The 21,812-nt window shown below is 36.1% G+C and overlaps 1 protein-coding gene across 1 annotated transcript in view; it reads right to left on the bottom strand.

Annotated features, from left to right (window-relative positions):
* The window catches only part of LOC121317269 (A disintegrin and metalloproteinase with thrombospondin motifs 3-like), a 101,610-nt gene that overhangs the window by 29,041 nt on the left and 50,757 nt on the right, over positions 1-21,812 (bottom strand). Inside the window, exons 5-10 of the mRNA XM_041253019.1 lie at positions 13,313-13,500; positions 3,749-3,832; positions 3,337-3,493; positions 1,904-2,009; positions 706-849; positions 391-523 (exon numbers count right to left, since the gene is read on the bottom strand). Of these exons, the coding sequence (XP_041108953.1) occupies positions 391-523; positions 706-849; positions 1,904-2,009; positions 3,337-3,493; positions 3,749-3,832; positions 13,313-13,500 (812 nt within the window). The remainder of the gene's footprint in view (positions 1-390; positions 524-705; positions 850-1,903; positions 2,010-3,336; positions 3,494-3,748; positions 3,833-13,312; positions 13,501-21,812) is intronic.

Below are 21,812 nucleotides of genomic sequence, written 5' to 3'. Positions count from 1 at the left end.
TGAACCAAGAAAAATGTTTTGTAGGTTTGGCTGATTGAAACTGAAGTCAGGTATCATAAATAAATAAAGAATGCTAACAAATGAGTCTGTGCAGTGTGTCCCCAAACTTAATACACCATGCCAGTTTAAACAGTATTGTGATTACTGTAACAAAGCTTCCGATATAAAATGCAGCTCTGTGCAGTATCTATAATGAAAAGTCTGTAAATTGTGCACTTTTGTAACGAGAAAACACTGCCTAGCTTCAATTTTAATAACGGCAGTATATTGTTATATTCCATCAGGTGGTCAACATGTTACACTATATAATGTAGGTCTATATAATATATAAACTTGTATTCTTGATAAATAAATATATAAAGAAAGAAAGAAACAAACAAACAAACATACTGCTGTGCACATCTTGTATCCAACTCCAAAGTCAAAACGACATTGTTCATCCATTGAATAATTAATTCCTGGCAGTTCTGGAAGTTTGGGCCAGTCATGTTCAAAGGGGTCATCCAAAAGACAGTCATACGAGCTATAGGGCAGATTTAAAAATGTTTCAGATAATATTAGTTGGATAGTATTTTATGATAAATCTGTGCAAGCTATCTATACTAAGTAAAATCAACAAAGCCGACACGTGAGCCCTATATAAAATGTGTTATATAAGTACTTGATGCTATAAAATAAAATAGATCAGTAAAAAAAAAAACCTACTTAATATATCGCTTGAGTTCTTGGCCACTACACCGAGACCAGTGGTAGCGGTGAAATGCAGCCTGAACTAAAGGAGCCATAACACTGCCCATTGCTGTCTCATCACCACAGCGATTGCCTTGGCCATCATGCTCCATTCCGAGTCTGAAACACCAATGAAGTGAACAGCAATAAACACACTGTAAAGAAGCATATCTTTTCACTTTGTTCTGTGAAGTTTACCTTGTAGCTGTCTTTCTTATTCTTCTTTACTAATCCATATTTCTTGCGGTAAGTGCACAGATTTGCCTTACCTGTTGAACTCTCTTATTTCGGTGCAACTTTTCCCTTTGTCAGTAAGCTATGTCAGCATGCAGACATTTTAGACAAATGCATATCAAATCATAAACAAGTATTCAGTTATCCCAAATGTGTTTTGCAATGATATGATAATGAAGCTAAGACCCTGCTTCCAGTCCATACAGAATGACTTAATTAATATTAGTGTTGCCTGTTGCGCTGATCCCATACAAATATCGTCAAAAGGAACATTTTAATCTAATACAAAAGGTGCATTACTATACACAGGTCATCATCCATAAACTCTTCAACAAACAAAACATTACAAATTCCCTAAATAAAACAAACAAATAGCATCATGTTACTTCTATTTATACTAAAATGAGGTAACCAATAGTAACCCAAGGCACTCCTGACATTACAGTAAACAAACTACCTTTGTTTCAAACAGCTCAATGCTATGGTGATAAATATGGATCTCAGATGAATGAAAGCTTTTAATAGGTATCCCAGGGACCAGTGTTTTGAACTTGATAAATACAGGAAACACAATAGATTGTCCTGAGGCATTTCAAATCAAATGAGTTATGAATGGAGGGCCTTAAACTGACCCTGGCTTTCCATCACTTATAGAACCAGGTTGCAGTGTGATATCTAACACTACATAGCTCACAGTGTATTTTGACTGCTTTTTAGTTTATAGTGCAGTGCCACGTACTGTATATCTGACATCCTGATTACTGCAAATATATGAAGAAATATAAGCCAAATTCTATGTGAGCCACCTCTGCTACTGATTTGAAAAAAAAAAAAAAAAAAAAAAACATGCATGTTATCCTGATAACTGCAGTCACATTTACATGCTAGAGCTGAACATTGTGTTATATAAAGCAGTCTGACATTTGTTTAAGACACTTACACATGTCCTGTTTCGTGAGCCACAACAAATGCTGAAGAAAATCCATCTTCATGGTTCAGAGTACAGCTACGTACAGGATGACACATGCCTGTTACCGGCGCATAGCCTAAAAAAGGACAAATGGAATTCAATAATGTATGCATCTATTTTTTTCCTCTTATTTGCTGGGCTTTCTCCATGAAGGCGATCACCACTTTCAAAACTGTGTTATGTATTATATGTAGGGCTTCTGTTTTTCGTTTTAATTAATTTTATTCCTCTGTGATTACTTTCAGCTATTTTCAAGTTACCCCGAATTTTTTTTTTTTTGTGCTTTCACTTTTTATATACTTTATGAAATTATTGTTTTTCAGTTACTTTCCAAAATGCTTGTACGTTTGTTTGTTTTTTTCTGTCACAATATGTATAGTAACTCGACAGTAATTAAGTTGTACCTTCTTTCCTTTGCTGTTTTCCTCAGCAAGGTCCTTACAGTCAGGGGCACATTCTTCTGGGTTTTTGTGTGTTTTTTACATTTCACCACAATTTGCAATTTTGTTTTAAATCCTCCCTACATTTAAAATTTAAATTTAAATCCCGCGAACACTTCTCCGTTCCTAATTGTAATCTTGTTTAAATCTCGCAAGCAGAGTCTCAAATAGAAATGTAGAAATGTGCTGCCACTCAGCAGTTGGGATGGGTTTAAAGCATTCAGATACCTTAGATACAAGTCAGGAAGGAGGGACATTGCCCAAATGCACTGGGAAAGGTAGTTTTATTGTAGTCGTAGTAGATTTATTAATTTTTTAATGGGAAAGAAGTGAAGTCAACGTGAATACTGGTGTTTATTGGCTATACACCGATTTAATTTTGTTTTTTTTGTATCTGGGGTGTTTTATCGTTTTTTTTTCAATTAAAACTGAAAATCAGAAGCCCAAATTATATGTCATTTCATCATTACAGCCTTTTAGTAGCAACTACATTATAAATGCTTTAAGAGTATATTCTTATGAACGAAAACATAAATAAAGATAACAAAGTAAAACTTAATAATGTCACCGTAAGCTTAACTATCAGAATATAATAGGATTCAATGAGGCCAAACCTCTGAGAATGTCACTTTTGATATCTCACTCTGTAACATTCATCACATGATGGGGTCATATAATTGAATTACATTAAGCTTAATATCAACTTGGGGAAAAATATACCTTTGTAAAACTTGAGTGCATATTTAGAGCTTTCTAATGTTTTCAATAACCTGGGAGTTGCCAGTGTGCACTATTGTCTGTTGCACAACATCACTAAAAACCGAATATTTTCAGTTTGTAACTCAATCCTACATTAATTTAGACCGAGACTGAGATATAAGGCCAGGCACAGATAGAAGAGTAGAAAGGAAAAAAAGGCACGGCCAAAAAATAAGTTTGAAACCTGCCAAGCTTTTACTATACCTTGCATGCCAGCAGGTCCAAAATCTTGCCTGGTTAGAAAAATAGCGTGGTCATGATGCTCTGAATGATCTGGATCCGACTTCTGCTGTGAGAATGCCCAGCGGCAGACACTCTCCAAGCTCCTTGATGGGTTTCCTCTTTCAATCAGGCTAATGGACTGATAGAATGAATACATCAGGCCTGTAGCGCTTTAATACTCAGTAATTACAGATTCCTTTCCAAATTGTTCAATTGAGTTATGTAGGTGTTTCAAAAATTTGTATCACATTACTTATCACTGTTCTTGTAATTTTTTTTTTTTTTTTTAAAAGCGCACCCTCAGAGATTTGTAATTTACTACAGCTTTAATCCTTAAAATATCAGAATGAATGACACACATTACATTGTCAGTATTTTTGTAGAAAGGTCTTACCTTTGCATACCCAAGCATAATCATTCTCACCAGCACTACGTTTATATGTGCGCCAAGGGACTCATCATGGTAAATCTCATTGACCTAAAAATAAAAAGAAAGAAACTTACACATACAACTTTAAAAAAAAAGAATACAAACTTATAATCTTACAGGAAAAATACAGTGTTTAAAAACTTGCATATTTTATACCATATGTGATTAAATACAAAGGCAAACACTAATTGGATAATCTGAACAATTGCAGAAATAAATAGTCACTCTTTAACTATTATTTATCCAGCTGGGGTTAATACATTTTTTTAAAAATCTGACAATAGACCAAATATCAGATCACCATCTGAAGACGCTTATACCATTAGGCAAACTACATTTTAAAACGCTGCAAACAGATTAAAATGCTTTTTTTTTTTTTTTTAAACAAACACGTTTTGAAAAAAAGAAAACAGATAATCAATAAAATATTGTCAGTTGATATTTCTTCTTTGAGAAAAGATGTAATCAAGTCTGTGTCAGCGTCCATTACTGCCACGTAAAGGGGGTACACCAGGGAAATTAACAGTTCAATACAATACTCTTTGAATCTGAAAAAGAGATTAGTGAAAGATCTACAGAAGCACTGAAATTGGATGGCATTGATGGATAATGTCAAGTATAGACCGCAGATTTTAAAAGAACAACAATAACTGCAGTTACCTTGACAACTATCTGCGGAAAGAACTTGAAGTACAGAATTATGCACTGCTATGTATGGGCAATGGCAGGAGGGGAATGGGTCTCCTAACCAATCCACAGAGACACTGGTTTCAAGCAAGTGGAAACTGACATTATAAAAGTAGCAAGGCAGTCTGTATAAAAGCCTTCCTTGACATTTACAGTGAGTTGCAGAAACACTGGTTAAATTGAACACTGTTATGTGAGGAGGAGGTTAAATGTCACCAAAACTTGCAAAAAAAATGCACAAAATGAAATGCACTGGTTGTATAAGTATTCAGCCCCTTGTCAGTACTTGGTAGAAGCACCTTTTGCAGCAATTACTGCTGAGTCTTTTTGGATAGGTCTCTATTAGCTTTGCACAGTAGGATGGTGATTTTTTGCTCATTCTTCACAGAAAATTGCTCCAGTTCTGATAAGCTTGTTGGGGATCATCGATGGACTGCAATCTTCAAGTCTCGCCATAAATTGTTCATTTGATTCAAGTCAGGACTTTGACTGGGCCACTCAAGAACATTAAGTTACATTTTTGTCTTGTCTGACCACAAAACTTTTTTCCACATGTCTGCAGTACCATCTACATGCTTTAAGATGTGGCTTTTTGACTAATGGCTTCTTCTGCCATCTGTCCATACAGGTCAGCTTTATGTAGGGGCTGGCTTATTGTTGATGTGTGAACACTGATTCCCATCTCGGACACAGAACTTTGCAGACCTCTCATGGTCATTGTTGTCTTCAGAGTAACATCCCAAACCAGTCTCCTGCTTTCCCGGCTACTCAGTTTGGGAGTGCAACCTGATCTGGGTAGTTTCTGGGTGGTATGATGCATCTTCCACTTCTTAATTGTGGACTTCACTGTGCTGAGAGGGGTATCAGCGCCTTTGAAATTTTCTTGTACCCTTCTGCGCTGTGCCTCTCTACCACTTTATCCCTGACTTGTTTCGAAAGCTCTTTGGTCTTCATGGTTGCTTTGTTGGATCACTATGTGAGTTGCAGCTTGAAAGTCTTTATATATCCAAGGGAAATTATCTACAAGTTAAACCACTTTGAGTACACACAGGCTGAAACCATTTCACTAATTTTGTGACCTTTCAAGCAAATCATTTGCACCTGAGCTGATTTAGGGCTGCAGTAGCAAAGGGATTGAATACTTATGCCACTGAGATTAATCTGTTTTTCTCTGTAAATCTTACTTATTTATATTCTATATGCAATTTTTTTAACTTTATCAATGTGGAGTAGTTTGTGTAGATTCTACATGTAAAGTCTAATTTGAAAGCGTTGTGGAGTACGCTCAGATGCCAACAAAATGTCAAAACTTTTCAGAGGGGTGAATACTTCTGCAAACCACTGCAGCTGGCTATTCAGTTTAGTTGTAAATTTAATCAGTTCTGGAAAAAGAAAAAGGCACAAGAAGAACTTTTAACTGAAAAGAACCCCTACACACTGCCACATACAATTAGCGAATGCAGTACTGTCAGAGAAATAAATCACTAGCAGGATACCTCAGTGAAAAGCATTGAAACAAACTATAATAAATCCTAGGGAAGAGTCACAGTTATTTGAGCATTGAAACAAACTATAATGAACCTTAGGGAAGAGTCACAGTTATTTGAGCACTGAAACAAACTATAATGAATCTTAGGGAAGAGTCACAGTTATTTGAGAATTGAAACAAACTATAATGAATCTTAGGGAACAGTCACAGTTATTTGATGTGGCAGTGGGGAACCATAAAATGCAGCAACCACGCAAATACAGTGAAGAAGGATTGTCAATCTTTATAAACAGAAAAAGGAACATTAGACATTCATATTCAAATTTCTTGGCAGTGTTTGCCACCACAACCTTTCTTTTAGAAAAGCAGCTTAATTTGACAGCACCATTGCTATTTCTGTTTTGCAGTGCGTCTGAGGTAGTTTATTTTTCACACATTTTGATTTTCAGAATGCAGAGTAGCATTTGAAAGTTGGCCACTTCAGCCAAAGTTTTAATTATTACTGCCACAAAACTATTACACATTGGATGATACATTTGCCATGAATAAATAAAGTAATTAATTCAAATGTAACTGATTGTGAATTACAAATTAAGTCTAAAAAGAGGCAGATGAAAATCAAAATAGAGCTCTCCCTACTGTACAGTACATTCACCAGCACTAAATATCCACGGTGAAGTAATAAACCAGACACATACAAATCCATACTGTATTTTAAATGGTATCAGTGTTTCGATCAACTGATAGACCCCAAAATGTTTAAACTACAGTCTAGAAGAAGTATGTCACACGAGGGCCGGGAAGAATCAGGCATCTTACAACATTAATATGCCTCTCATTCATTACCTGCTTTGCACTCTATATATCAGGCACACTTCGATCAAATAAGTTAAAATCTTGTTGATTGTGAAAGCAATGGGATGCAACGCTTTGGTCACAATAGGAGTTTATTATAGTGCATATAAGCCACGTCGAATAATTTCCATTGATCGGTCTGTAGCATTTAATGTGATTTGTTTTTCAGGTCTGCAAAACAAATAGCAAATAACTTATTTTCTAGGTGAATGAAGAAGTTTGACAACCCTGATGCAGAACTACTACCATAGCAGGCTGTCATACAGACTGTCATGGGTGAATGGTGACACATAACAACTGTGTATGTATTTTTAAAATACCATGTGAAAACACTAGGATAAGAATCTGGTAGAAGCTTCCTTGGAGAACTTAGTAGTTTGTCTCATGTTATTAGCTGCCAAAATAAGCAAACAATTCCACATTTGAGAAGGCAGCTGGAGGTCAAAATAAATAATCTACATGATGCAGAAATTGGAATCTCATTTCTTGAGTTCCCCAGTAAACTGATACAAGTTATAATATTACTGTATTAAGTACTTGTGAAAGATATTGCTAATAAAGCAGTACAGAACAACCATGGAATTTTAATGTTTGGATATTTGTTCAAGACGTATATATTCATTCGTATATATTCATTCAAGATTTAGATATCCACCTGGCAGCAGCGAGCGCACACCTGTAGCTACCGAGATAGTCTGTCCAGACCTCGATGTGAACTGTTAGTCCAGACGACCTCCACTTGTGCTCAAGCTTGCGGCAGGCAGACTTAAGCAATCGAAGTTCGAGCGTATCCAATGGGCGGTTAAGATGTTTCTTGCGTGGTAGAGGATCGCCGCATCATCAACCAAAAACGGAAGAGTACCAGTTAGAGGGGGAGAAGAGACACATTCCGGTGCCAGAGGATGGACAGAAGGAAATAACATCAGTAGTGGAAGAAGGAGCAGGAAGATTAATGTTAGCAGTGATTAAGAAATGGTCAGAGAGAGAGAGAGATATCTGAGACAGAGAGATTGGAGATGTCCAGACCCCTGGTGATGAGCAGATCCAGGGTTTGTCCTCAGCTGTGAGTGGGGACATTGACAGATTGAGAGAGCCCAAGACAGTCCAGAAGCGTGTTAAAGTTGGTCACTAGGGGGGAAGAAAGCAAGTCAACATAAATGTTGAAGTAACCTAGGAGTGAGACTTCAGCACAGAATGACACAGAATGAATACCATGATATTAAGATGTTAATATCATGCTAAAGAATATCAACATGTCTGTTTTACAGTATGTGAAATTATTTCTTGTGTTCACAAGATACATCAAAAAAGTGTGACATACAGACAGACAGACATACAGCACAATCAGACAGATGTACAGTACATGCGGACAGACAGATGTACGGTACATACAGACAGACACGTCCATATATACCCCCAATCTGATACTCCCAATAATTTAAGCAAAATAACACTTTTCCAAATGTATGCAAACAGTGTAAAACGCGCGCGCAAAAAAAAGGGTAATATTATTAATATATAGAACATACAAGGACTCTGATAAATTAATCATTTGCCTTTCTTTATGCCAGTCTTTCTGTCTCACTCACACTGTAACCCATTGCTATTCTCCATAAGAGTCTGATTTAAAACAGAGTCACATGTTTCTTAAACAAGCCCAATTTACTGGTTTTAATTTACTCTTGAGAGATTACTTTCATGTAAAAAGAAATTCCATCTCATTAAAAAAAAGGAATTAATATTTTAAGTATTGGTCAGAATTTTTAAAATATATTAAAAACATAAAATAATACATACATATCCCCCAGCACTAATTACACTTGATATTGTAACAAGTATTCTTTTTTTTTTTTTTTACCCAAGAACAGCAACACCTACAGACTTAAATACACTTTTAAAAGCTGTATATCAGTGCACAATGTTATTACAAAGGTATTACTGAATTCTACCTCAGGGATCTGAAGTATGACACATAAAAGAATGAAAAAAAAGCACAGACACCTGGGGTACAACAGAAATGTAATCATGTCATTGTAATTTTCTTTTAACACAAAGATAGCTGAGTATCTATCTCATAAAGATGCCCCTCTCTGATTAATAATTGGCTCGTGAGTATTACTTCACTTTGGGATTGGGTTCAATCATCACTTAATTTTTGTAATAATAACACTATTCCTTCATTGCACGTCCAGACTCCTGCACAGAATGACTGATTATTATTGATTATTACTGAACAGATTATTATTATTATTATTATTATTATTATTATTATTATTATTATTATTATTGTTGTTACTGTTGATGTAAATGTATTGCACCAATATGGTATTGCTTTCCCCTCTGCTCTTCGAAAACATAGAAATGATGATGCTATATAATAATTTCACTGGACATGCGGTAAAGCCATTACCTACATTCTGTTTCTGCAGGCCTAAAACTGCATCCTGAAAGCAGCTATCATGCTGTGGCTGGTTGTTTTTTTGTTTTTTTTTATAATCAGAATGTGGTCACTGAACCCAGGTATATTGTTTAGTGGCATAACTAAGTGTTTAAGCATTTGTGGGCAATTTTATTAAGTGTTATATTTGCCTGAAACATAATGGATTATTGAATTTTGATGCTTTTTCTGTTGGGATTTATATTAATTTTCATTGCATTTTGTATTAGAATTCACTCCCTTGTTATCAATGTAGCTGTAAGAACTGTATACTGTACTTACTGCACTGTACAGTTATAAAGAGGACAATAGATTCCTCAGAATCCACTGAAGACTAAAGACCAAGGGATTTATTGGAATTTAAGGTCCCAGAACTTTTTACTTTTTGAAACTTTTACAAGGGATACACGTTATTTTTTTTTAACATATACAATGCCTACTAAAGTGATAATATTACAGATTTGGAATATAAATCTGTAAGGGAATTATACAAAGCAGTCAACAAAGGAAACCCAAGGGTTGGTATAAATTATAACACATGTATTGTATTTCATGATGATGTCTGCATTTCCTGCAGATGCAATCACTCATTTTGTATGCTGTAATATATCTTAAAAACAACCAGCTTATTGTTCTTCTATTTCCACAGTCTAACAGTGACACCTGCTGGTAGAGATAGGACTGCATAACTGTGTATCTCAAGGCTCAATTTTCCTTTACTAATTGGAACATCTGGCATCCCTTAATGCAATAGCAAACAATAACACCTCATTAAACCCACATTTAAATAATATTTTGAAGCAATCTTCCATTAAGTTAGATGAAAGGGGACATTGAAGGACAAAAAGTTAGTGCAATCTTGTTAAAAGAGAGTACTTTCTTTGGGGAATAATTCTGTGATTCTGGATTCATGTTCCACTAAGTGCTCTATCATCTAGTACATTTTCTTTCAGACTGTCCCCACACTCTGCCAAAAACAGTTTAGAAAGTAGTTACTTATAATATCAACTGTGGCACTTGTTCAACAAAATGATGGGTCTGCCTCATTGTTACAGGCCTCCGAGTGGGCACTGGTTCTGCTCTCTAATACACTGGCAAAGAAACAATTGCAGGCTGCATGAAATTTCCATTTCTGGTCAAAGAGATGCTTATACAATGATGCACACTGCCACAGGCAGGATTTGGGACCAACATGTGGCTGGGCAAATAATGCAAGCATTTCTCTAGAAATAAACAAAGTTAGATTTTTAAGTTCAAATATATACTCCACATGCATACTGTACTGTATAGACCAATAATCAGACCACTAAATGTAGTACATTTTTCAGGTGCTTTTTTCCCCATTTAGAAAGCCTTTCTTTGGAAATGTTTCATCTGTCCAGCTACACTACCATACATAGAACAAAAAAAAAAATAGTTCATCCAGGGCTGGACTAAATAAAACTACTTTTGTAATTATTTATGAAAAGTTCGGGACTGTTAGCACTGAAGACTGAAGCGATTTCTATTTATTCACTGGGATAGCATAACTAACTACAAAGTTAGCTTCCCCCATAATACCCCTTGAACTGCTACAGGCCTCTCACACTTATAAGATGAGGAATTAGTTTGTTTAACCAGGATGAGAGCCCATTGAGATCTGCATCTCATTATCAAGGGTGAAAGTACAAATAATGGCAAGTGCATTGTACAGTAAATACTGTATTGCTCTATTCAAAAAAAGTTCAGCTTCCATGACCATTCAATCGTGTGATATATGAGGCAGACTACAGCCCACTAAAACCAAGCTGAGACAACCAAAACCATTTCACTTGTGACCTAAGCAGGATTCAGACTCTGGGTTCTCAGCTAGTGCAAGAGACTGTAAATATGCACTTCTTGGTGAACAGTTTGTTATTGTGACAGTGTCAGGTAGAGGACAATAGAGAATAAAGGATAACAAAAGACGATAAAAATTACTTAAACCTGTTACTGTATATCACACAACAATAGTGTTGTATTTCTCTTGGAAACTTGATGGTTTTGGTTATATCTGATATATATATATATATTATATATATTATATATATATATATATATATATATATATATATATATATATATCAAAATCTGTGTCAAAAGATGAGTGGATATGGGCAGTCTATACATTGCATGAACTACATTATAAATATAGGCATTATATTATATATATATATTTTCATTATTTCTGATAATAATGGAATCATACTGTACTCATTATATTGTCCTTTTTCTGCTTTTATAGCTACCTAACGATGCATCTATAAGATCCCCTTCTTTTTTTTTTGAGGGAACAATGGTCTCCAGGACTTCCATAATTTTTTATATTCTATATCTTGTCCGATTTACTCCATGCTGGATTTCCTTCCAGCAACTACCCTGGACACTTCTTCAGAATAGGCGCTGCTGTTTCAGCAGATTACAGAGCGTTCTCCACATTTAATCAAGGCATCAGGGAGATGGGCCTCCGCAGCTTACGAACTGTGTATCCGAAAATGTCAATGACACAGTAACTGCTCAAAAATACTAGTGTTAATTGTTAAAGATCATTTCAGAGGTTTTATTTTTCGGGCCTGGAGGAAGGGATACCATTGGTCACGATTTCTCTAAGGTTTCCTCCTGTTACCATGTGGGTACACAGGGGGATTTTCCTTACCTGAGTGCTGGGTGGTTTAGTTCTGTGAGGTGAACTGCCACGTGTCCTGCTTGCTGGCTAGTTTTCATCTACAGTTAGTAGATTATAGTAATAATAACTAATCATTTACAGGCATGTTGATCTGTCAATTCAATACATCGTTCATTTCGTTCCATTGGTGGGTCTCCTCTCTGAATAGTGTTTATCAGTGCAACGGTTTTTAAAAATCAACATGTGCTAAGCAGTGTATTTAAAAAGTCTATAAAGGAGGAACGTGTTCTACTAAAAAAAGTTAAAAAAAGGTTAAAAAAAAGTGTGGAAATTGCTTTAATCTAAAAATAATATATCATTAAACACCCATATAGAGTTAAACTTATAAAAGACCACATCTGGCTGCATAGTTCCAAGTTAGAACCATGAAGAGAAATTATAACTTGCCGTTTAAAAATATTGTATTACCCTGACAAGATAATACACAATAATGTTAAAGATACTGGCTCATACATGTCAACACATTTACTGGAATTACAAAAGGAAAAACACTGACAATTCAAACTTGTTTTTACATTCATAGTAACGTTTTGTATCTGTTGCCTGACAAAGAACAGCCCTGTAAACAATATGTTATCTCTCAAGTATGTACAAATATATCCTTAATACATTTCATGCTCGTTTTTAAATACATGTTTGTTGTTTTTTGTATGGGGGGGGGGGGGGGGGGATTGTACCAAATGGCCCAAAAGTCAAGCAAATAGATGCCTACAACCTAAGTATACCTTTACCTTAAATTATGTTCCTGAAAACTAAAATTATTTTCTATATATACAATTATGTTTTACAACTATGTGTACATACTGTACTACTATGTTTTACAAACTTCTACACTGAAGGATATTATTCTACTATCTTCTCACCCTGAACCTTTAACTAAAATACCCCACTCTGGTCAAATACATATCCTGCTGTCAACCAAACAGCTGTTAAATTTTGTCTTAGATAGCTATGTTATTTGTTTTCACCTAATTTTTCATCCTATTTAAATGGAAGGAAATATATCATAATAAACATTCTTATAACTAACTTGAAGATACAAATATAACCCCTGTTCCTTGAAATGTGCACAACCACAGTGGCTCTTCTACAGATCATCTCCATGAAAATTTGAAATGCAGCTGTCAGTCGCTGATCTCCCTTGTCAGGCTATCCAGGCTTACAAATTGTCAAAAACGATCAAATTACACACCTGTTGTGGAAAGCTGAATATATTCACTCTACTTCACTCTTTTTTTTAATTTGCTAACTCTGTACTGTTATCATTTTGTTTTTCTCTCAAACAAAAAATGGTACAAACTTTACATGTTGTGTGAATTTGGTCCAGTACTTTTAGTAAGTTAAATTGATACTCACTATATTCATAAGTGTGAGGAGGTAGTTCTGAACATGTTCCTTTCCGTGGAATCGCACAACAGAGTCATCTACCCCCAAGAGGACCTCAATGTTGTAGTCATCATCCCCCGCATGTCTGCGCTTCCGGAGAGTCTCCTTCAGCTCTTCGGAGATGTCATCAAGCGATGCGGTAACATCAAGTTCAGGCTCTGATAAAGAAACAACAAAATGCCTTCAACAAAATGCCTTGTAAACAGCAATGACGTACACGACTAGACTCTACTCAAAATCCATCATAGAAATAAAACGCACACAGTTAGTTTCAGATTGTTAAGTACAGCAACATCAGTAAATATCACCTTCATCACTAACAGCTATGTTAGAACTTGATTACAATCAGTACATCTAACCTCATGTACTTGTAATGGAAGGAGTTGTACTACCATAGACAAATCATATAATAGTTTAATAAAGGTTTGTGAAAGCAGGGTAAAACATGAGTAAGCATAGGTGAGTATTGCTAAACCCAGACAGGCATAGTAAACCAATGTTAATAAAACAATACAAACCATGAAATAGCCACTGGGAAAGTGTGGGAAAACTGCTCAATTACCCTGTTATACTTTCATAAGGGGTGATATGATGTAAATGAACAAGATCCAGGTTAGCCAATAGATTTTCTGAAACCATAATGAAAATTTTGTCTCTGAATCATCAGCTTGGTATTCTTGTTAACCACAGCATCACATAAATAACATCTTTCAGATCCCACATCAAAGGGAAGGAGTTTCCCTGAAGCTGCTAAAAAATCTCTAAAATTCACAGTGTGCTATCCAGGAGCTAGACTCAGCACTATACCTCAACCACGCAGACTTGAGTTTATGAATAGCAAAGTTTACATAGCACACTAGTGGGAAATGCATGGACCAACTTCACTTCTAAAAACTACATACACTGGCAAAGGCAACACGTTTCACCTCCAGTGGAAATCTACCAATGACGTCATCTCTACAAGCCATACCATTTTTGCTACTGGTACCGTTAATCTGATGAAACCGGAAGTTGTGAATTGCATGCATCCCCACACTTATCTTCCAGTCAAGCGGTGCAGACTTGTTTTTATCAGGTATCAGGACTGTGGGCAGTCCGTGACATCTGCTGCATTCCTTTCCTTGTGTTCTAGAATAGACAACTAATGCATCACACATAATGAGTTCTACATTAGACAACTTGGCTGTAGTTTCCATCGTCTACATAATGAATACAGTTCTGTAATGCATTATCATTTCAACATTGTAATAGCTGCATTCTAATTACTGTTAAATGGGCACATCACATAGTCAACAATTGCTGCCACCACAGGACTACACTGTATAAATAACAGAGATGAAAAGGGGTTTCTTGCATAAAAAAAGTAATTGCAGCAACTCTTGATCTTTTAGGCTGCAATGGTTAGTAATAGGGGCATAACGATTAATTGTGCATTGATGAATCACAATACTTTTTTTACATGATATATCTTATCGCTCAGTGTAGATCACCAAATTTTGTTATGCATCATACAAGTAGCCAATCAGGATAATCACACGCATCGTGCTTCGTATTGTGCATATTGTGATATGTACCATATCGTGAGATTAGTCATTACATCCCTATTTAGTAAACAAAAAATGTACAAATTATCTGTCTAACGCATTTGAAATATTAATTAAAACATTGACACAGATTATATTAGCACTGCATTACTTACCTGCATCTACTGTACATTACTAACTTTAACAGTGAATACTGCTTTCTTGATTTTGGGCCAGAAGTAAACCAAAACACTAAATTAAAGGTAGCAGTATAAGAAGTATAAGGACTGCCACTTAAAGGTCAGATATCTCAAACACTAGATCTATTTTATTGATTTAAATAGTGATCTTATTTCCACCACCCTGAAACTAGTGCACTGTGTTTCTGCTAAATTACCTTTTTTTTTAGTGTGTGTGTGTGTGTTTGTATATATATATATATATATATATATATATATATATATATATATATATATATATATATATATATATATATATATACATACACACACACACACACACACACACACAGAGCTGAGAAAAAGTTTGTGAACCCCAATGATAATTATGGAAATTCCATAGTTTTACCATGATAGCCTTCTTGAATCAAAACCAGTCTTTTCTTAAATATCCAATAGGGTTTATATTAACCAATTCCTGTCTGTTGAAACAAAATGATGTATGAATTAGACAAACAATGAGTAATTAAGATTCAGGGTATGTGGAAAAGTAAGTGAAGCCCAGGTTTTATCAGCTCAATTAAGGGGATAATTAGAATCAGGTGTTTAGATAATTAGGTAGATCATCAGGGGTGAGTTTGGGAGGCTCCACCCTATATAAAGATCAGAAACTTTGAGAGTTTGGTCTTCACCATACAGGTGTGTGGAAACACGTTATGCCACGATCAAAAGAAATCTCTGAGGAATTCAGAAAAAACAGTTATTGATGCTCATCAGTCTAGAAAGGGTTACAAAACCATTTATAAGGATTTGGGGCTCCACCAATCCACTGTCAGACAGACAGTCTACAAATGGAGAAAGTTAAGACCAGAGTCATTCTACCCAGGAGTGGTTGTCCTACCAAAATCTCTCCATGAACAAACCAAAAAATCATCAAGGAAGTCACAAAGAACCCCACAGTAACATCTAAGGATCTGCAGGCCACTCTCGCCTTGGCTAATGTGGTGTTCATGACTCAACTATCAGAAAAAGACGAACAAGAATGGTGTTCATGGCAGGATAACCAGGAGGAAACCACTGCTCTCTAAAAAGAACATTGCTCCCTGTCTGAAGTTCGCCAAAGAGCACATAGATGATCCACAAGACTTCTGGAAAAATGTTCTCTGGACACACGAGTATAAGGTAGAACTTTTTGGCCTCAATGAGAAACGTTAAGTTTGGTGAAAACCAGACACTGTGGTCAAACAGAAGAACCTCATCCCAACCGTCAAGCATGGTGAAAACCAGACACTGTGGTCGAACAGAAGAACTTCATCCCAACCGTCAAGCATGGTGGTGGGAGTGTGATGGTTTGGGGCTGCTTTGCTGCCTCAGGACCTGGACAGCTTGCCATCATTGACACAACCATGAATTCTGCATTGTATCAGAAGATTCTAGAGGAGAACATCAGGCCATCCGTCCGTGAGCTGAAGCTGAACCGAAAGAGGGTCATGCAGCAAGACGATGATCCTAAACATACAAGCAGATCTACAAAAGAATGGTTGCAGAAGAAGAAATTACGCATTTTAGAAATGCCTAGTCAAAGTCCGGACCTATACCCCATCGAAGTGTTGTGGCAGGACCTGAAGCGAGCTGTTCATGCAAGGAAGCCCTCAAATGTCGTCGAGTTGAAGCTGTTCTGTAAGGAGGAATGGGCCAAAATTCCTCAAAACGAATTTGAGAGACTGACCAACAGTTACAGGAAAAGCTTAGTTGAAGTCATTGCTGCTCAAGGGGGTGCCACTAGCTACTGAATCTAAAGGTTCACATACTTTTTCACACATAGATATTGAATGTTGAATCATTTGAGGAGAAATAAATGTCAAAAAAGTATCATGTTTTTGTTTAATTTGTTTAATCAGGTTATCTTTATCTATTATTAGGACTTAGATTACTATCTAATAACATTTTAGGTTTGAAATATGTGAAATATGTGAAAATCCTAAGGGGTTCACAAACTTTTTCTCTGCACTGTATATAGTTTTAAAATAAAACATGTTGGAAAGCCAATACAACAGCTTAGGCTGGGTTAAGTTTATCATTAGAAAGAGGACATGCCATATTAGATACTTTCACAAACAATAGAAAAGCTATGAAGTTGCAGGTCATCCACAGAAACCTGTGCTGTAGAGGTTATCTTCATAAAATGAATAAACTCACATACAGTACACAGTAGCAACAGTGAAACAAATAATAAGTACTTGTAAGAAATCAGTACATTATTTAAAAATTCTAACACTTATTTTCTTTGAACAACAAACAGCACAGCATTCGCTCCGCATGCACTGTTCAAAAATGGGTCACATTTACAGATGTTCTCGTTTACAGCCTGCTGGCCTCAGAGGCTTTTACTGCTTGATATTCTTTGAAAAGTTCTGACGCACACTTACTGTGCTTTCCCATAGACTGCTGGGAAAGTCCTATAAAATACAGCAGTGTAGACTAAATGAACTGTTAGAAATGTATACTTTTAAACCTAGGGGGTTGACCTTTGTTGTTTTCACTTCCATCCATCATACACCTGTTTCTGCTGCTTCTGATTATGGATAGCTACAGATTCATCTTCCCTGCCGGTGTGACAGGCAGCATGCGTGGCAATAGTGTAAGAGCATCGGGAAAGGACATTGGCTGTTCTGGGCTCTTGCAGGGTGTTTCGGTATATTGTTGCCATTTCTCTCCATATTCTTATTTTTTATTTTATTTTTCCTTCTAATAAGATAAATTAAAAAAAATGTTTTAGTATTTTTATATTTTGTTTAATTTCTGTAAGTCGCTTTGGATAAAAGCGTCTGATAATAATAATAATAATAATAATAATAATAATAATAATAATAATAATAATAATAATAATAATAATAATAATAATCTTTTTTTTTTTTTTTTTTTTTTTACAGATTCCTTATTCTTATCTGAATAAAGAGAATGTGAACATTAACAAGTCAACAAGTAATATACACCCTCCCACCATGGCTGTAAAGTAACAAAAAGTAAATCACTGATCTACATGTAATTGTGCAATGCAGACAGGCAGAAAGACAATTCCTTCCAGGTTATTATTCTCTTAATAATGCATGTTAAACCAAATTACATCACAATTGGTTGCTGAGGCAGAAATAATAATACCAAAAAAAAAAACCTAGCACCAGTAATAAACCAAACAAGACAGGTTTCCTGATTCCAATAAATAGTTATAATATTTATACTGTTCAGGGATCAGTGCCAGAAATGGGACATCTATTAAAAAAAAAACAAAAAAAATAATATCTTCTCTTCTGTTAACAAAATGTCATTTGTTTTTTATTAAATGATTTGCGTAAAAGTGTATTGGTAAATTAAACCCTATAAATAATGTATTTACACTTATGGTTTTTCTAAAATAATATAAAAAAAAAAAAATCCTTTTAAAATCCTGTTACATATTTAGAGGGATGTAAGGGTTAAATAAATGTCAGTAGCCACCTACAGCGTTCTGTTTATTAATCTGATGATACGTCCTTTGTAGTAATGGGATGAGCAATTCAAAAGGTTAAAGTAACATAATGAGATGATTGTTTAATGATTGTTCATTATGTGGCTTACTGTGGAGGCTATATCGACACATAGGGGCTGTAGGACTAAATTACAAGTAAGGAAAAACTCACAAGGCTAGCCTTCCCTACTACCAACATGTAGGAAAAGACTTTAGTATTTGCGCATTCTAGAAATTCATTCAGTACATTTCAAGTCTTGCTGAATGCAAACAGCTGTTGCTGTACCAATGAAACAGCAAAGTGATCATCTTAAACGCCAAACTTTTTTTAATAAACCAGGTGTATGTGAGCTGGTGGTACTTTATAAAAACAGTGAAGGCAACTGTGATGAAGTGTAATACATTCAATTGTTTACTGATAATTGAATATAATTGTGAAGAACATTTCTTTTGAAAATGTATGTTCCTTATTCTGGTTAAATGCATAAAACTGTGAGGCACATGGGATTTGCATTTCACAGGAATCTACTGCATGGGCATTTTCATAGGAAATGTGCTTTACATTTTTTTTTTTTTTTTTAAGTTAACAAGAATATGCAGTTATCATTGGAAAGCAATTCATTGGAATGCACTGTAGTTGTATGACTCAAACTGTAAACCTACAGTAATAATATATCGGCACACCATGGCTACACTGTAAAAATGCATATATATATATATATATATATATATATATATAGAAAGTCTACACCCAATTGAACTTTTTTTCACATTTTGTTGTGTCAGTGTCAGAGCATTCTACAGAAGTTTACAGATAAAGTAATACAAATGCATAGATTAGGGAAAGGGTACAAAATAATATCCAAGTGTTTGGATATCCCAGTGAGCACAGTTGGATCAATAATCAGGAAGTGGAAGCTGCATCACACCACCCAGGCACTGCCAAGAAAAGGCCGTCCCTCAAAACTCAGCGCGCAAACAAGAAGGAGACTTGTGAGAGAAGCCACAGAGAGGCCAACAATCACTTTGAAGGAGCTACAGAGTTCAGTGGCTGGGAGTGGAGTAATGGTGCACCAGTCAACCATATCAAGAGCTCTGCATAACACTGGTCTGTATGGGAGGGTAGCAAGAAAGAAGCAGTTACTCAAAAGTACCATCTGAAAACACGTCTGGAGTTTGGCAGAAAGCATGAGAGTGACCCAGCTGCGATATGGGAAAAGGTTTTGTGGTCAGATGAGACCAAGATAGAGCTTTTTGGCCAAAACTCAAAGCGCTATGTGTGGCACAAACCTAACACTGCCCATGCCTCAAGACACACCATCCCTACAGTGAAGTATGGTGGTGGCAGCATCATGCTGTGGGGATGCTTCTCATCAGCAGGGACTGGGCATCTTGTTCCAATTGAAGGATGAATGGATGGAGCAAAATACAGGAAAATACTGCAAGAGAATCTGCTTCAGTCCGCTAAAACACTGAAGCTTGGGAGGAAATTTACCTTTCAGCAGGACAATGGTCCCAAGCCCAAGGCCAAAGCAACATTGGAGTGGCTCAAGAACAAAAAGGTGAATGTCCTACAGTGGCCAAGTCAAAGTCCTGATCTCAATCCCATTGAGAATCTGTGGCACTATTTGAAAATTGCGGTCCACAAGCGTCGTCCAACCAACCTGAACAACCTGGAGCAAATCTGCCAAGATGAATGGGCCAAAATCACTCCGACACTGTGTGCAAAGTTGGAACATACTTACCCCAAAAGACTTAAAGCTGTTCTTGCAATGAAAGGTGGCTCTACCAAATATTAATGTGTGGGGGTTGAATACTTATGCAAGCAAGATATTTCAGTTTTTTATTTTTCTTAACAATATTTCCCAACATAAAACCAATGTCACCTTACAATAATTGATTCTGAGTTTCAGTGTTTAAAAATAAAATATCAAACAGAACGAAATTTCAATGTACCATTTGTAATTCGGTAATATGAGAGAATTGGTCAGGGGTCTGAATACTTTTGCAAGGCACTGTATATATATATATATATATATATATATATATATATATATATATATATATATATATATATATAATTTAAAATAAACAGAAATGTTTATGGTAACTATGACATCAGTTGTTCAGGTTCTCCCCACTTAGGCAATGCCAGGAAGTACAATCACAATCACAAACAGCTTTAATGAATGGAAACTGTTATTAACCGCGCTATTATATCTATATTTAAAGTAAAAGTGCTTTTCAAATTTAAGATTGTCTCTTCTAGGCATGTGCTAACTTGTTTAACAGCCAAGGTAAACCAGCCTGTTGCAAGCATATTTCACCCTAGTTCCCCCTTCCCGTGATGCTGTATTATTTAATGTATGCTGCTAATGAACAGAATTCTCTGTTTTTATTAATTACCAATAATTTTAACATTCAGAATTGTTTCTCCACCCCTTGCAATATACAGTATGACAAGATTACTGGCAGTGAGAGAAGAACAAGAACAGAGAAACACAGTGAAATGACTGCCAAGTTTTGGATGGAAAAACTGTATTTCTGGAAGGAGAATCCGCCCACTAATCAACAAGTCCTATCCAAGTGCCATAAAAACTCTGCTTGCATTAATGTTGCTTCTTTTTGTTTGGCCTCTCAGTCATGAGCAGCAAGGCCAAACAGGCAGCCGTCTTAAGAGCCTGGACGAAGGACTACCCCAGCCATGGATTCCCTAAGATTTCCTCCTACCAGCAAGTAGGGGGTTTTTCCATACCCGAGTTCCGAGCGGTTCATATTTAGTTTCTGCAGGGTGCATGGCAGGCTGGAGAGGCTGGGTTCTCCCTCAGTGCATTTCATGCTCTGGGTGGTGGTCCCGTGTTTCAGCTGCTTACTTTTTATTCATCATTTTCCTATTTTTTGGGGGTAGGTGGCAGTGGAGACACGTAGGGGGGGCACGCCTGGTCACGTTTCCCCCCAGATTTCTGCCAGGCACTGCATTACAGGAAAAAAAAAAGTGCTGAAAAGATGTTTTTTTGGTGGCCTCTATACGCTTCAATCAGTAGTATACACATGAACCTCCACTCACAACTGAACAGTGACAAGCTTGCTGTCTGCCAAAGCGTGCATTTCAAATTTATGTTTGTGATTGGGCTATTTACTGTCATTCGTAAAAGGTTCAATCTTGAACTCTTCTGATTGGACAATGCACACAGCTTTTACACTTTACAGTCCAAATGGACGCGCACCGTGACATAACACTGAGTGGGAGACGTGAAGTA

This window comes from Polyodon spathula, chromosome 1 (assembly GCF_017654505.1).
Source record: "Polyodon spathula isolate WHYD16114869_AA chromosome 1, ASM1765450v1, whole genome shotgun sequence".
Classification (NCBI taxonomy): domain Eukaryota; kingdom Metazoa; phylum Chordata; class Actinopteri; order Acipenseriformes; family Polyodontidae; genus Polyodon; species Polyodon spathula.
The sequence above is the reverse complement of the archived record's forward strand: the minus strand, read 5'-3'. Positions and strand labels throughout refer to the sequence as shown.